Here is a 16918-nt window from a genome sequence, read left to right as displayed (position 1 = left end):
CTGTCTCTGAAAAAAATACAAACAGGCCGGGCACAGTGGCTCACACCTGTAATCCCAGCACTTTTGGAGGCCAAGGCAGGCAGATCACCTGAGGTCGGCAGTTCCAGACCAGCCTGACCAACGTGGAGAAACCCCGTCTTTATTAAAAATACAAAATTACCCAGGCATGGTGGCACATGCCTGTAATCCCAACTACTCAGGAGGCTGAGGCAGGAGAGTCGCTTGAACCCGGGAGGCGGAGGTTGCAGTAAGCCAAGATCATGCCATTGCACTCCAGCCTGGGCAACAAGAGCGAAACTCCGTCTCAAAAAACAAAAACAAAAACAAAACCCCAGATCAGTGATCAGTTTGGTAAATAGAACTTGGGCTGACAATGTTTAACTTGCCTGTTCTCTTTGTCAGTCTTGTCGGGTAATGGGGGGAGTTCCCCAGTCCTGGGGCTGAATGGGTGCTTCAGCATTAGCTGCACCTGTGGAAGTCCTGTGATAGCCGAGCACCCTCCCTCAGATGGCCTGTTGAGACTGGCAGTGCTGTTGTGAGGAGTCCTCAGTCACTGAGCCATGTTTAGAATTCATGAGTGTTTTCAGGTCAAGCCTAATCTTTGGGTCCAGATGTAAAAGTAATTTTCTTCCCTGCTGGATTTTCTTACCTGCTGGACACCAGGCCATAGCTGGTCTGCAGGCTATAGTTTGCTAACCCCTGGCATAATACAGTGGCCAGCTTGAGTCTAGGCACAGCCTTTACAACCCCAGAAAAGGCACTTCTTCAGATACCAGCCAAAAGGAAACATTGCTGAGCTGCCCCCAGGGTGGCTCTGTCAAGATTGTGGAAGGGAGAACGTAAGAGGATGTTATTCGCAGCTGGGCATACCTAGAACATGTCCCAAGTGAGGAAGCATGATTTATTAACTACTTTTGCAGTTCTAAAATTCCATGAAGGTCTGGGCCCAACTCCCTGCACAACCCTTGAAGGACTCTAGTATATTGGGTTCCTCAGGGCTGAGGGCTCTGAAGCGCTGGAAAAGAACAGGATCAAGCACAGACAAGGCTAAGGGAGTGGAGGAAAGAAGACCTGCTTTGGGTTTATAGTAACTGGGAAGTTCCCTGACCATTTTCAGTCCTTCCCCATTAGTGGACTGCTCTGGGACATGTCTTTAATGCCACTTCTTAATGTTTTCCCTTCTAGTCATCATGCTCCTCACAGGAAAAGCTGCATCAGTTGCCTTTCCAGCCTACAGCTGATGAGCTGCACTTTTTAACAAAGCATTTCAGCACAGAGAGTGTACCAGATGAGGAGGGACGGCAGTCCCCAGCCATGCGGCCCCGCTCCCGGAGCCTCAGGTGAGAGTGCTGTCTGCCCACTGTCCCAGTGCATGTGGATTTCAGCTCGTTTGCGTAGCACAGGGGTGGGCACACTTGTGCTATAAAGGGCCAAGACAGTAAATAGTTTTAGGCTTTATAGGTCATATATCTCGGTCACATTCCTCAACTCTGCTGTTGTAGTGAGTATCCACAAATAATATATAAACTTTATTTACCAAAAAAAAAAAAAAAAAGTATTAGGCCATAGGTGGTCTGCAGGCTGTAGTTTGCTACCCCTGGCATAATACATTGGCCAGCTTCAGTGAGTCAAGTTCAGTAAAGCCCAAGCTCTTTTTGGCTTCAGGTACAGCTCAACCCATCACCCCAGGAGGTATTTAGCAATACTGTCAACTGATCCCTCTTTTGTTCTGTTTAAGGGTAGTTAGCAGCAGAAATATACTTTAGATTACATCCGGTAAAAGGAGAACAATAGTATCATCAATTCTGATGGTTATCTGGCTCCAGAACCCATTGGCCCTGGGTGTATGATCTAGGCCAGCTGAAAAAGTTGCTGCTGAAGACAGGTTGCTGGCGTGGGGAAGAAGCCCATTTCAAAAGCAGAATTAAATGCCATTTGAATCTGTCTTTATTCTGTGAATCACCTGGGCACATGTTCATCAAACCAAACAAACCTTAACAGCTGCTGATTAATTTTTGATTCTCCTTGGCGTTAGCTAGTAAATCAGTGCCAGAATGTTAGGTTAAGGAAGATGATGGAGATTCAAATGAACATGACTTTAATGACTGAGCTCAGTATTGCAGGGTCCCTGAGAAGTAATTGATTGGCTAATATGTGCAGGGCAGGATCCCAGAGGAGCAGCAGTTCCTCCCAGAAAGAATCCCCTCAGGTAATGCTGGCACTGCACCGGGAATGACAGGAAAGCTGGGCCAGACCACGATGACTGGTTCAGGTTCAGAGACTGATGAAGATAGTATCTGAGGCCTAAGTGTGAAGGATCAAGCATACAAACGAGCAGGTGTGAATCTCCAGTGCCTTTCTCTGTCTCACAGAGGAACATCTGAGTCTTGGTGGTCTCAATAACCCATGCACAGAGAAGGGTACCTTTTAGGCCAGTTGAGATTGAGAGGCCTACAGTGATGCTCAGAGAAATCCCTGGTATATTACTCTTAAATCCTTGGTAATGTGCAGCAGTACAGCAGGCACAACATGGCACATTCCAGGGAAGAAAGACAGAGTGGGACAGTTGTGGATCTAGCACATCTGGGATCATGTGTCAGGGGCAGTAAACTGGGCAAGACCCACATATCCGTTCAACTATGTGGCTCCAACTTTGAAATTTTTTAAGGAGATATAACCACACATGAGCCAGAGGGGGAGATTTAGGTTATCAGGGAAGATAATAAATTAAAGCAGAAAACATACTGGCTCCCTTCAGTAAATGACCCAGATGTATAACTCACAACAGTCTGGACTGGCCTCATTCATCCCTAAGTTAGGTCCACTGGCTGCAGCTAGTTTGGAAAAAAATGTAGGTGTGCACCGTCTTCCTTTGGTTGCTTTGGTAGTTTTTAAATTTGCTTTGTTCCCAAGAATATGCTGGGGCACACCCAACCCTATTGGCCAAAACTAAGAGGACACAGAATCCTACTCTGGGGAAGGTTATCCTGGGAAAGCCACCAGTGAGCTTAGGAGTAGGTCCCTTTTAGGTCTTTCTAGCCTGGAAGAGGTCTTTGTGAAAACCAAGCCTAGCTCCATATAGTACCATTTTGAACTGAACAAGGTACACTGAAAACTCCAGGAATAAGAAAGGCTCTAGAACTCAGTACCCATTAAGGTGGAAATGTGTAGGCTGCTGAAGATGATGGGAGGGGCAGGGTCTCTGGGGATGGCCATCTTTTTCCTTGATAGTTCCATAGCCCTAAAGTAACACAATCATTTCTTTTCTTTTTTTAGTCCTGGACGATCCCCAGTCTCCTTTGACAGTGAAATAATAATGATGAATCATGTGTACAAAGAAAGATTCCCAAAGGTAAGGATCCATTTAAAAGGAGAGTAGCAGTGCCCCCCAGGGTGGCTGCCTACAGCCAGCCCCATTGGGAAGACTCTGGAGTGAGGGAATGAAGTGCTACCTCCAGAGATAACCAAGAAGGACAGAAAGTCAGCCAGGAGGCTGTGGACACAGCAACAAGGGCTTCCAGACTGCTTGAGAAAGAGACAGCAGGAAACTATGAGTTTGGAAACTGTATTTGCAGAGCCTTTGTTTCTTCACTACCCAGAAGTAGAGTTATCCAGAGGGGAATGTCAGAAAGGTATCCCACCATATATTAAAGAGGAAAGAAAGAACTGGAGGCTTTACTTCTCACTGTGCATATGAGGATCCATGAGTCAGGGTTCATTCATTACAGGATTTGCCCTCTGGTGGCATCGTCATTTGATAGAGATTTCTTAAGCAGCACCTCATTACCAGGTGTCAGAGAGTACACAGACAGCAGTAGGCTGCACTGGCAAGAAGGCCAGAGAGAGCAGTAGGAGTGGGAGACAGATCTCAGAGTTGCTTGCTACCATTTGAATTTTCATTTTCAAGCAGGAAAATCCTTAGGGAGGAAAGTAGGTTGGTATCCTGAGATAGCTGAGAAGTAGCAGTCATAACTCTGCTGCTTGGCTGTGAACCTCCTGTATATGGAACTAGGATCTTGTTTCCCATTTGCATGTTTCTTTTTCTATTAAGAGATGGAGTCTTGCTCTGTCGCCCAGGCTGGAGTGCAGTGGCACCATCTTGGCTCACTGTAACCTCCGCCTCTGGGGTTCAAACAATTCTCCTGCCTCAGCCTCCTGAGACGCTGGGACTACAGGCATGCACCACCATGCCTGGCTAATTTTTGTATTTTTAGTAGAGACAGGTTTTGCCATGTTGGCCAGACTGGTCTCGAACTCCTGACGTCAGGTGATCCACCTGCCTTAGCCTCCCAAAGTGCTGGGATTACAGGCATGAGCCACTGCACCCGGCCCCATTTGCATGTCTTTTTCAACACCACATGCCTGTACACTCTGACCTGGCCTTCTGAAGATAGGCCCTGTTCCTGACTGAGAAGGGATACTGGACTGTAGAACCTGTGCCGCATGGTCTGTGCTTTCCAGCTTTGGAGTGGCACTAGACAATAAACGTGAGGAAGGAGGCAGAACAAATAGCTAGGAATTCATTTTGATGTACTTGGTGTTTATGAAGTTTGGGAGTATATAATGTTGAGAAATGTATCTCATGCTTGCCCTCCTCCTCCTTGTATATTAGGTGTTTTTGTAGTATTGGATGTTTGTGTTTATAGGCATGTTTCCAGTTCCTTCCTATAGGATGAACTATTGTTGGAGAAAATGTGTTAAGATTCCTTTACTTCCTTCTTTCTCCTCTACTCCCACTCTTTCACCTCTTCCTCTTTCATTCTCCACGTAGACACAGCACATATATATGTATGTAAGTATACATTCACCTAAACACACACTGGAAATCAGAAATCACCACCTGGTAGCAAAGAAGTAAGGCAGAGTCTTAGATAGGCAGCTGAGAACTCGTTCACAGATGTGTATTTGTCGTTTTGACATGACCGCGTAGTTAGGTCCCTAGAGGTTTGGAGTCAGACCTCCATTCTCCTTTGCTGGGGATCCAGGCCAGGGTTATGTTCCTATCCACAGTCCCCCCATTCCAACTCGCCATCTGTGACCAGACAGGTTCACTAAGCAGCTCTCCAAGCACCTGCCTAACTCCCTTGGGTCCTAAGGTTAAGTAAGAAGATCCTGAGATAAATGAAACTCTCTCTGACTTAAAGAACTTCCTAGTTTAGAAACCAGCAGTGCCCATATACAAAGTTTACACAGTTGGGAGGTCCAGTGGAAGAACAGAGGAATGGAAACCCGTTTGCCTGGGGAAATGAAAGACTTCCCAGAGGAGACACGATACTTGAACTGAGATGAGAAGAATTAGTTTGCCAGGCAGGCTTGGCAGGGTGAAAAAGCCATACACAGGGAACAGCATAAACAGACAGGCATGAAATAGCATAGTAAAGGAGGAAGATAGCAAACACTTGTGTGTCCTTACAGCAAAAGAACTTGCCCTGGAGGGAGCTGGGGGAGATGGGCAAGGCCAGGTGAAAGAGGGCCTTGAATATAAAGCTAAGGCATCTTGACTTGACTTTACTTGAAGGTGATCTATTAATGTCTTCAGTTATCAGGTTTCCCAAATGCAGTGTAAGGAAACCAGGATCACAGGGAGCCCATTATTTTGCTATTTCCAGGTCCTTCAGGCTTAGCTCCAACTGAGCTGGGACTAGAAGGGAAGTGTGTGTTTCTTGCTTTTCTTCCCAGGCCACCGCGCAAATGGAAGAACGACTAGCAGAGTTTATTTCCTCCAATACCCCAGACAGCGTGCTGCCCTTGGCGGATGGAGCCCTGAGCTTTATTCATCATCAGGTGATTGAGATGGCCCGAGACTGCCTGGATAAATCTCGGAGTGGCCTCATTACATCACAATACTTCTATGAACTTCAAGAGAATTTGGAGAAACTTGTACAAGATGTGAGTGTCCTTGTGCTGGGGTTCTGAAAAAACCTCTACCTGGTATTGGATTCATAATCCCAAGCTAGGATCAGGGCGTTAGTGGTATTCTCAGTCTTCACAGACTGCTTCTTACCCACCCTCAAAGGCAGAGCTGAGGGGCTTAGATTCCTCCTCAGTCCCCTGCAATAGTGAGAGAAGCCTGCTTGGTATCAAAGGAACTCACTTGTGTTCCTTTTCTAAACCCAAAGTTGTATCACTCTGCGCGAAGCTCCACCATGGGTAGTACTCATAAGTATTTGACTAGGAGGTTTGCTACCTAAAGCCAAGAAGTGGCTCCAGTTGCTGTGATGGGCTTTCTTCTACTGGAAATACTGGTTTAAGCAGAGCCTTCAGACTGTTTATCCTCAGCCAAGGGAAAACAAGTATGAGGCTTGCATGATGGGTTTAGCCATTTACATGGAGAGTTCTCTAGTTAGGACTTACATGTTTTGAGACCTGATCCTCCCTGGTGTGAAAAAATCTCTGGGAGGCTAAAGGTAAAGTAAGCTAGAGATGGCCAAGACCAAAGCACATGAGAGTTCTTTTTTTTTTTTTTTTTTTTTTTTTTTTGAGACGGAGTCTCGCTCTGCCGCCCAGGCTGGAGTGCAGTGGCCGGATCTCAGCTCACTGCAAGCTCCGCCTCCCGGGTTCACGCCATTCTCCTGCCTCAGCCTCCCGAGTAGTTGGGACTACAGGCGCCCGCCACCGCGCCCGGCTAGTTTTTTTTTTGTATTTTTTTAGTAGAGACGGGGTTTCACCGTGTTAGCCAGGATGGTCTCGATCTCCTGACCTCGTGATCCGCCCGTCTCGGCCTCCCAAAGTGCTGGGATTACAGGCTTGAGCCACCGCGCCCGGCACATGAGAGTTCTTAAGCACTGCTTCCTGCACTAGCGCTTCCTTTGCTATCAGCCTCTTGATTAAGGTGGCCAGATGCCATCTCACTCAGACCATAGCGGCTCCATGTTACCCATTAATACGGTTTAGGGGAGAGAGGATGTGCCTATCTCCCCAGAGCTCATCATGTCACTAGAGAATTGCCCAGTCCAGAACCCCTTATTGCCTCCAGACCAAGACCTCTCTCTGGAGTAGTACCGACTGAGCTGAGGGCCCCGGGCTGATGACCAAAAGGACATCAGTGTGTTCGTCTAGAAATAAGAAGGAGCGGGGAGTTTAAACACATTTTCAGGGAACAGTTCAATCTAGAGAAATGATTATTGTCAAGTAGTGGAAAGTTTCTCATATATAAAAAAGAGCAGATTGTTCTCAGTACCCCTGAAAGACATAATTAGTCCAGTGGGCAGGAGTTACAGGAAGAAAGATTTTGATTTAATAGGTGAAAAAGTACTTCCTTCTACAAAAATATCTTTTTCTGATTTCAAAAGAAATATTTAAAATCAAACATTGTAGAAGTATAACTTTAGAAAGCCAGAGTCCCGTGAAAATCGCTGGTAGATGTTTGTTTCTGTTCAGGAAAAGCTTTCTGACAGTTTTCCAGCAATGGAAAGGGGCACCCCAGAGACATTTAGGAATCAGGGATTACTGCATTCGGTAAAGGATTAATGTAGAGTAACTTCCAAGTTTCCTGGTACGTTTAAGATTTATCTTCTAAAATGCTGAAGTCAGAGCCTTGTTCAAAACCTTTAGGCATTTTCCCAGACTGACTGCTTGTGCGGTTAGGTTGTTTGATACAATAAGAAGAGCACTGAATTTGGAACCAGTTTGTTCATCTGTTCCCTAATTTGCGAGGCCTTTGGAATGCAGAAAAGAATTCAGTGCAGGCTCTATCTTAGGGAATTTGCCATCAATGGGGTTACAGACCCATCAACATGTACTTAATAAAAGTAACAGCTATTACTACACTGAATACTTTATATGAATTCTCTCACTCCCACTGACTACAGTACAATATGATTGATGAGCACTAGAGATAAGTAGGTTCTGAGCACAGAGAAGGATATGCTGACTCTTTGTGGAAAGTTCAGGGAAGGCTAAATCTTAAACAGATAGGAGTTCACTGAAGCTAGGAAAAAGCATAAACAACCTCTTACTTGGGCGCAGTGGCTCATGCCTGTAATCCCAGCTCTTTGGGAGGCCAGGGTGGGAGGATCACTTGAGCCCACGAGCTTGAGATCAGCCTGGGCAACAAAGTGAGACCCCATCTCTACACTAGCCAGCCATGGTGGCATGCACCTGTAATCCAAGCTACTCAGGAGGCTGAGGTGGGAGGATTGCCTGAACCCTGGAGGTCGAGGCTGCAGTGAGCTATAATTGTGCCACTGTACTCCAACCCGAATGGCAGGGTGAGACCCTGTCTCTTAATAAATAAATAAGTAACCTCTCAAAGGTGTAAAGAAACTTGGTACATTCCAGAAATTGCAGATGAAGTAGTTTGCATAACTACAGTAAAAGACACTCATAGTGGAGCCGGGCATGGTGGCCCATGCTGTAATCCCAGCACTTTGGTAGGCCGAGGCAGGCGGATCACCTGAAGTCGGGAGTTCAAGACCAGCCTGACCAACATGGAGAAAACCCTGGCTCTACAAAAAATACAAAATTAGCTGAGCATGGTGGCATATGCCTGTAATCCCAGCTACTAGGGAGGCTGAGGCAGGAGAATTGCTTGAACCCGGAGGTGGAGGTTGTGGTGAACCAAGATAACACCATTGCACTCTGGCCTGGGCAACAAGAGCGAAACTCCGTCTCAAAAAAAAAAAAAAAAAAGAAAAGAAAAGAAAAGAAAAAGAAAGACACCCACAGGGGAAAAGCTGGCAGATGATTTTTTTTTTTTTTTTTTTTTTGAGATTGAGTCTTACTCTGTCACCCAGCCTGTAGTGCAGTGGCGCGATCTTGGCTCATTGCAACCTCCACCTGCCAGGTTCAAGCAATTCTCCTGCCTCAGCCTCCCTAGCAGATGAGATTACAGGTGCCTGCCACCACGCCCAGCTAACTTTTGTATTTTTAGTAGAGACAGGGTTTCACCACATTGGCCAGGCTGGTCTCAAACTCCTGATCTCAAGTGATCCCCCTGCCTTGGCCTCTCAAAGTGCGGGGATTACAGGTGTGAGCCACTGCACCTGACCTGCTGGCAGATGAATTTGAAGAGTTGGACTGGGGGCCAGATGCTGAAGGGCCTTGTGAGGAGCTTAGATTGTATCATGAAGGCAGTGGGTATCATCCAGTGTGACAAACTGAAAAATGACCTGGTCAGATTTTAGAATAATAAAAATCAGTAACATTTATGGAGCATTTAATACATGCTAGACACTACATTACTTCGTTTAATTTATCTGATGAAATCTTCACAACCCTGTAAGGAAGGTACTTAATATTATTTCCTAAATTTACAGATGAGGAAACTAAGTTAGCTCAAGATAACCTATATTTTTAAGTAGCAAAACCAGGACCCAGTCCCAGGTTTGGCTTATTCCAGAGCCTAAGAGCATACATTTTCAAACAGTCAACAAACACTGACTGACATCTGCTGTCTAGGAGGCACTCTGCTAGGCTTAGCATTTGAGGAAAGAAAAAGGGCCAGGCACGGTGGCTCACGCCTGTAATCCCAGCACTTTGGGAGACTGAGGCAGGCAGATCACCTGAGGTCGGGAGTTCCAGACCAGCCTGACCAACATGGAGAAACCCCATCTCTACTAAAAATACAAAATTAGCTGGGCATGGTGACACATGCCTGTAATCCCAGCTACTCGGGAGGCTGAAGCAGGAGAATCGCTTGAACCTGGGAGGCGGAGGTTGCGGTGAGCCAAGATCGAGCCATTGCACTCCAGCCTGGGCAATGAAAACGAAACTCTGTCTCAAAAAAAAAAAAAGAAGAAGAAAAAGACACAGAGGCTCTTTACTCACTAGGCCCAGCAGTGTAGCTGTAGAGACAGACAGCTCTTTATGAAACAGCATGACAGTACCATGTGGTATGCACGAACAGCCAGGAGAACATGTTAAAGACAGCAATTACTTCTTTTTCTTCACATGTGTATGTATATGTGTGTTGGGAACAGGAGACAGGTTTTAAAAGAATAAATGGGATTTCACCAACCACTTATCCTTTCTCTTCATTTCATAACCAATACTTTAAAAAAAGAAAAGTCCTCATTTACTGTTTTTCTTTCCTTGTATCCTATTTACTACTCAATCTTCTGCCTTCCGGTTTCCCTTCCCACCTTACCAAAACTGTTCAGGCAAAATTCACCAAGGAACTCACTGGCCAATTGCCAAATCCTGTGTCTGCTTTCAGTTCCCATCTTCTGCCACCTCCCTGTGGAGCACAGCGGATACTTCCTGAACCCCCTTCCCCAGTTGTCAATTCACCGTTCTCACCAGTCTTGCTGCCTCTTCACAAGTTCCTTTGCTGCCCACCCCTTCATACTGGTGTGTCACAGGGCACCATCCTGCATGCCTGTTTTCCCCTTTCCCCTTCCTCCACTCTCTCTCTGATGTCTTACCACCTGCTCCCATGTCTTCAGTTGTCATCGCTACGCTGAGGACTTCCACATGTGGCTGCCACTCTTACTGTTCTCCTGAGCTTCAGATCAGTGCACCCAGCTGCCTGGTGGACTCCTCCACTTTGACTTCCCCATATTGGTTCTTATTCTTTGGTTACACGTAATAGAAATCTGACTCAGAATAGTTTAAACAGTAAAGGGAAACATTATAAGAGTAAAAGGGGTAGGTCTTAGAGAATTGAAGCGAGGGATATAACCAGACCTTAAAAAGGAACCAGAACTAGAAACCAGAAGCTCCAGGAAGCTCAGGAAGTCTTCATTCTTTCTTTTCCTGTATGCATCTTTTCTCTGTCTCCATGGTAGGTACGGCCATCCCTTGTCACAGTTCTTAAACAGTTTCTGCCACACTGATGTTAACAATTATCTTTCTATCCTTTTTTAAATTCCTAGGAAAGTGATCCTCCCTGGTCAGCTCTTAGAGGTGGGAGGGAAGGCGCAGACACACAGTACAAATGTGGCTCCTAGAAACCAGAGCAGTTCTCAGGGAAAAAGAGAAAGGCCCCTGGACCAAGCAGATACCCAAGAGACTCTCTCGTATAGGTGCCTGAAACTCTACACGCCCAGAACTGAGCTTATCTTTTCTGCCTAGCTGTTCTTTCTCTAAAACCAAAGGCAGTACATTCTTTACCTATCACCTAAATGGCCTCTTATAGTTACTATTTCACGTATTCATTGAAATTTTCCTAAAATTGAAGTTGGAGTTGCCTTCTGTTTGTGCTGCTTTCACCCTTATCTGCTTTGGTAGTAGCTCACACCTGTCCCTTTGTCTGCATTCTTCTGCCTTGACCCATGCCTTTTTCATTTATTTATTTATTTATTTATTTATTTATTTTTTTTTTTTTTTTTTATTTTTGAGACGGAATCTTGCTCTGTCGCCCAGACTGGAGTGCAGGGGCGCCATCTCGGCTCACTGCAAGCTCCGCCCCCCAGGTTCATGCCATTCTCCTGCCTCAGCCTCCCAAGTAGCTGAGACTACAGGCGCCCGCCACCACGCCCGGCTAATTTTTTTGTATTTTTAGTAGAGACGGGGTTTCACTGCGTTCGCCAGATGGTCTCGATCTCCTGCCCTCGTGATCCGCCTGCCTCGGCCTCCCAAAGTGCTGGGATTACAGGCGTGAGCCACTGCACCCAGCCGACCTATGCCTTTTTCATCTGAATTATTAGAGTTGCCTGCTAATGGGTTTTCCTGCATTTAGGCTTGCCCTCTTTAGTGTACCCTCTACACTGCAGCCAGAGTGATCCTTCTGAAGTACCTTTCTGGTCATATCACCCTCAGCTTTGAGGTCTTTCTACTCCTTACAGTCTAGAGTGGAAAGTGAACATCAGTGAAGGCGCCATTGAGAGTTGCCCCTTGAGCTGGGGTCTGCAGGGTAAGTGAGGCTTGTTGGATGGAGGAGCAGGTACAGCTGTATGTCTGTGTGGCATTTCTCGGTGTCATGTAGTGTTCTAAAGCTCAAATGGTTCCCTGTGAGCAACTCGCTCCCTCTCACAGCCAGCCAGCCTTCTCGGAGTTCCTTGCTTGGCGGAGCTCTCTGTGCTACTGAATTGTTTCTCCCTGGATTCAGCTCTGCCCAGTCTGGTCCTGCTTAGCCCAGCCACACTGGGCCAATAGATTGTTTAAGCAGCCCTTCTTTTCTCTATAGGCTCATGAGCGCTCAGAGAGCTCGGAAGTGGCTTTTGTAATGCAGCTGGTGAAAAAGCTGATGATTGTCATTGCCCGCCCAGCACGTCTCCTGGAATGCCTGGTGAGTGGACTCTAGGAAAGTCAGGTGGGCAGATTTGGAGGAGGGCTATGGAGGAAGTATCCTGATGACAGCAAAACTGTGGTGGTAACCACTGCCATCTCTGTCGCTTAGGTCCTTATTTAAATATGATTTGCCACCAGTGGGAGACTAAACAGATTTTTGTGAGGACAAGTGTATGGTCCTGAGGGGATGTGGCAGGGAGAAGTATTAGTCTAGCCTACCCTCACATGATCAGGGCTCACCTCAGTAGGGGCCTTGGGGTTGAGGAGCATCAGGAGCATAGCCCAGTTTAGTTTGCACAAGTTGAGTCCTTCATTTAATTTTCAGCAAACTTGACTGAGTACCTACTTCGTGCTAGACACTGGAGATACAGACATGAATAAAGCAGTCTCTGATCTTGGGATGTTTCCTCTACAGTGGAGTTGGGAAGCATGAGGCATGAGGACATGTAAATAGTAATTACAGTACTGCAAGAAGTGTTGCAGTTGAGGTCAGTACGCAAGGCAATGGGAACCTGGAAAAGGAAGTGCTTTAGTCTTCCTGGAAGGAACATTCAGTGAATGCTCCCTGGGGGACATGAGGCTTATTCAGCAAACTGAAGGGTGAGTCTGTTTCCCAGATAGGGAGCATGGGAAGGGGCATTCAGTGCAGCACAGGGTGGGTTTGAAGAAGTGCTGAGAGGTAAGCCTGGAAGGTAGGACTGTGACAGGGTCACGGAGGGTGTCGGGTTCTCGGCTCTGGAGTTTTGCATTACCCATACAGCCACTTGGAGGCACCAGGAAGTTTAGGTAAGAATGTGACATGGCCACATTTACTTTTTTCTTAAACAGTATTATTAAGGTATAATTTTCATACAATAAAATATATCCCTTTGATGGTACAGTTCATTGAGATTTAACAAATATACACTTGTAGAATCATGGCCACAGCTGACATAGAGAATATTTCTATCAGATAAGTTCCCTTGTGCCCCTTTGGAGTCAGTCCCCTCTTCCTCCTGCTCCCAGACAATAACTTACCTGCTTTGTTTCACTAGGGATGGGTTTGCCTTTTGTACAGTTTCCTAGAAATGAAACCATGTTTCTGTGTGGTTTCTGTAGTATGTTCTGACTTCTTTTCACTCAGCATGTTTGTAGAAATTCATGCATGTTGTTGCATGTATCAGTAATTGGTTCCTATTTATTTCTATGTAAATATTATATCAGATTTAGTCCTAAGAAAGATTACTTTGGCTGCAACATGGATAGTGAATTGGAAGAGAGGGCAGGATGAGCCAGGGACATCAGGGCAGAGGTACTCAAAGCAATTCATGTGAGATGGGGTGGCCAGAACTCAGACAATGAATGGTAGGATAACAGAGAGAAAGAGGTGGATTAGAGGGGTATTTATGAGAGAGACATTCTGACCAAATAGGAGCTAAGGAAGAATAAGAAGTTAAAAGGGCTTCCAGGTCTGGCTTAGGTTATATCCAGATAAGTACAGTTCTCCAAAACAGTGAGACCACAGGGAATGAGAACAAAGTTCAGAGCAGAGGCTAGTGCTGTGATAGAGCAGAAAGCCTCTCCCTCAAGAACACGAAGTCCTTGGCTAAGCAGGGGCTTGGAGTCAGACCTGGGCTGAATGTTGGTTTTCTGTTCCTTCCTACCTCCGTGATTATGGACAAATCAGTGCATCCCTGCAAGCCTTGATTTCCTCAGTGAGGTCAAAGAGTTGCTAGAAGGTTTAACCCAGTGTGTGGCACTTAGTAGGCACTCAGTTATTATGTGCAGACAAGGACTGTGCTTTTCAATGGATCTCCAGCCTCTAGCGCACAGGAGGTGCCCAGTAAATATTTGAAGGTATGCATGCACCAGTAGGGCTGTGCCAAAGCTCTTATGAGTCATAATTGAGTGTGTGCCAGGACTGCTGTGGACTGGGCATCTGAATACACCAGACAGTGCCAACTGGCTGATGTAAGGCATGGGACAAGATCAGTAGGCTGAGCTCTCTTTAGAGTAAAACCTCTAGTTCTTATTGCCAGGAAGATACCATATGCTGAGTATGTCCAATCTGGAGGTGACCTGTAAGACATCTTCATCCCTATTCCTGTGATCCCTGAATCGTGTTATTTCTGAATATTGAGGGGTGGGAATGTCCTGTCACAGAGAAAGTCTTGTTCATCTCAGTCTACTATATGCTGTAAAACCAAAGAGGCCAGCAGCTTTTGCTTCTATCTGTCACCACTGACTGCCTCTCTCCCTTGGTACAGGAGTTTGACCCTGAAGAGTTCTACCACCTATTAGAAGCAGCTGAGGGCCACGCCAAAGAGGGACAAGGGATTAAATGTGACATTCCCCGCTACATCGTTAGCCAGCTGGGCCTCACACGGGATCCCCTAGAGGGTGAGCATACTGCCTGGTGACTGCAGAGAGGCCCCACCGCTGCTGGCAAGCTTTAACAGCAGGGAAGCTGCTTGGAGAAGAGACTTAGCTTGGACGTGGACACAGCATGGCCCCAGGGGCTTCAGGAATTTAGAATATACACTGTGATCTCTGTGACAAAACAGTCTTTCCTTTGGAACTGCTGTTCACATCTGCCTGGTAGATCCCAGCCTGGATTGCATCAGCCCGGCTGAGTTGCATTTAGAACCTCAGTTCCAAAGAGGTCAACAACAAAGAGCCACAATCACATTTGCAAAAATGGTCACCTCCTCTGCACCTTGCCTCTCCTCTTGGCCACCTTACAGGTCTTCCTGTGTCTTTAGGGTGGTCCAGCACAGGGCTTCAGAGGATACCGCCATTCTTCTGGGCTTCTGCTGAGCCCCTGCAGCAACCATGGGCCTCCAAGTCCCTGGTCTGTAGGTATCCTGCTCCTGCCCTCTGTGCTTCCCAGCCCCATCCAGTGACGCAGTCTTGGCCAGCAGGATGGGAACTAGTAACCCAGTTTCAGGTCCTGTTTTCCAGGAAATTTCCCAAGTTTATAGAATTTGCCAGGCCCTGTGAATGGCAATGGAGTTCTGGAAATGGGAGTAGCAGTAGGATTTGGCTTGTTTCCTGGTCCAAAAGCTGGGACTACATTGGGTATAGTGCCATGGGACTGAATTCACGTCCTAGGCTGATGCAAAAAGCATTAATGCCTACCCTACATGCACCTGTTGTGTGATCTGAGGATACTGCTGAGATACCTGACATTGCCACGCACTCTTCTCTTGTGTCTTTGTTTTGTTTCCAGAAATGGCCCAGTTGAGCAGCTGTGACAGTCCTGACACTCCAGAGACAGATGATTCTATTGAGGTAAAAACCCTGAGCTCCTGCCCCATTCCTGGAGCCTGGGCCCTACGAAGCAAAGAGCTGTGAGTTCTCTTTAAGAGAATATCTGAAGAAGGGATGGGGGAATTGGTGACAGCAAACACTGAGAAGTCATTCTACTCCCAGAAGAATGGGCAGGGGACTGCGCTAGAGCTAAGAGCTGAGAACGCTAGAGCCACAGCTTCTGCAAGGATATGGGCTCTGAGAAGCATGCCTGTCTCCTGCCTTTCCCCTTGTCTTCCAGGGCCGTGGGGCATCTCTGCCATCTAAAAAGACACCCTCTGAAGAGGACTTCGAGACCATTAAGCTCATCAGCAATGGCGCCTATGGGTAAAGGCAGGGGTCAGGGTGTGGCCAGGACTGAAGCCAGGTCAGCCTTTGATCTCTTCCATGTGAGAGTGTATGCTGCCCAGTCCTCTGGGCAGATGCCTCAGGGTGGACCTTCTCACTCCCAGAAGCCTCCTGGGTGGGCAGGAGTTCAGATTCCTCTGACATCGATCATTGTTCCTTTCCTAGACAAGATTCCCACACCTCTTGTTACCACGCATCCTCCTCTCCCTGAGCTCTGGGGAAGCATTGAGCCGTGTCATCAGGACATGGTCTGTCAGGAAGTTTAAGAGTTCTATGGGCTAGGGGGTCCCAGATCCTTCTCATTGGTATGCATGCCCTGCCCCCTTGTTCTGTGCATTAATTAAGGTGTGAGAGAAGGCAGTTTGGGTGGCAGAGAGCACAGCTCTGGTGCTGAGGGTCCATGGGGGATGGGCCGGACTGTGTTTCCCAGGGCTGTATTCCTGGTGCGGCACAAGTCCACCCGGCAGCGCTTTGCCATGAAGAAGATCAACAAGCAGAACCTGATCCTACGGAACCAGATCCAGCAGGCCTTCGTGGAGCGTGATATACTGACTTTCGCTGAGAACCCCTTTGTGGTCAGCATGTTCTGCTCCTTTGAGACCAAGCGCCACTTGTGCATGGTGATGGAGTATGTTGAAGGTACTGAGGCAAAGGTGGCCTGGCATGGAGGCCAAGGCACAATCTAAGCCTTAAACAGGGACCAGCAGCTTTTTTACAGAGGTGAAGTTTCAGGGCCCAGCTTTCCAGTCCACCTTTGGCATTGGTTTCTGCCTCAGGATCACAGAGACCATTTGGCCACGGTGGGCACAAAGCTGCCTGCCTCTGCCATGAGAGGCACTCTGGGATAGGAAGTAGCAGGCCAGCAGCTGTAGAATCCTGCACCCCAAAGCCTGCACTCTCTCTACTGCTGGTATCAGACAGCAACAGAGGAGGCAGCAGAGCTGCAAAAGCCCAAGATTGGGTGTTCAGAGGATTGCATCTGGACCCTCAGAAGAAAGGAAAGCCATTAATTACCCTGACTGGCTTGCAAAGGGGACATCCCTTAAAACCATGCAAAATGCTCTGTGAGTAGAACAGAAGAGCAACACGGGGCATAGTTCTGGAGAGAGGC

At 47.0% G+C, this 16918-nt stretch overlaps 1 protein-coding gene across 20 annotated transcripts in view; it reads left to right on the top strand.

Annotated features, from left to right (window-relative positions):
• Positions 1-16918, top strand: part of LOC105494952 (microtubule associated serine/threonine kinase 2) — a 256356-nt gene that overhangs the window by 227704 nt on the left and 11734 nt on the right. For all 20 annotated transcript variants that reach the window (XM_071093797.1, XM_071093794.1, XM_071093789.1 and 17 more), the window contains 8 exons: positions 1186-1340; positions 3277-3352; positions 5680-5889; positions 12068-12169; positions 14418-14550; positions 15380-15441; positions 15701-15786; positions 16238-16446. In XM_071093797.1, the coding sequence (XP_070949898.1) occupies positions 1186-1340; positions 3277-3352; positions 5680-5889; positions 12068-12169; positions 14418-14550; positions 15380-15441; positions 15701-15786; positions 16238-16446 (1033 nt within the window). The remainder of the gene's footprint in view (positions 1-1185; positions 1341-3276; positions 3353-5679; positions 5890-12067; positions 12170-14417; positions 14551-15379; positions 15442-15700; positions 15787-16237; positions 16447-16918) is intronic.

This window comes from Macaca nemestrina, chromosome 1 (assembly GCF_043159975.1).
Source record: "Macaca nemestrina isolate mMacNem1 chromosome 1, mMacNem.hap1, whole genome shotgun sequence".
Lineage (NCBI taxonomy): Eukaryota > Metazoa > Chordata > Mammalia > Primates > Cercopithecidae > Macaca > Macaca nemestrina.
The sequence above is the reverse complement of the archived record's forward strand: the minus strand, read 5'-3'. Positions and strand labels throughout refer to the sequence as shown.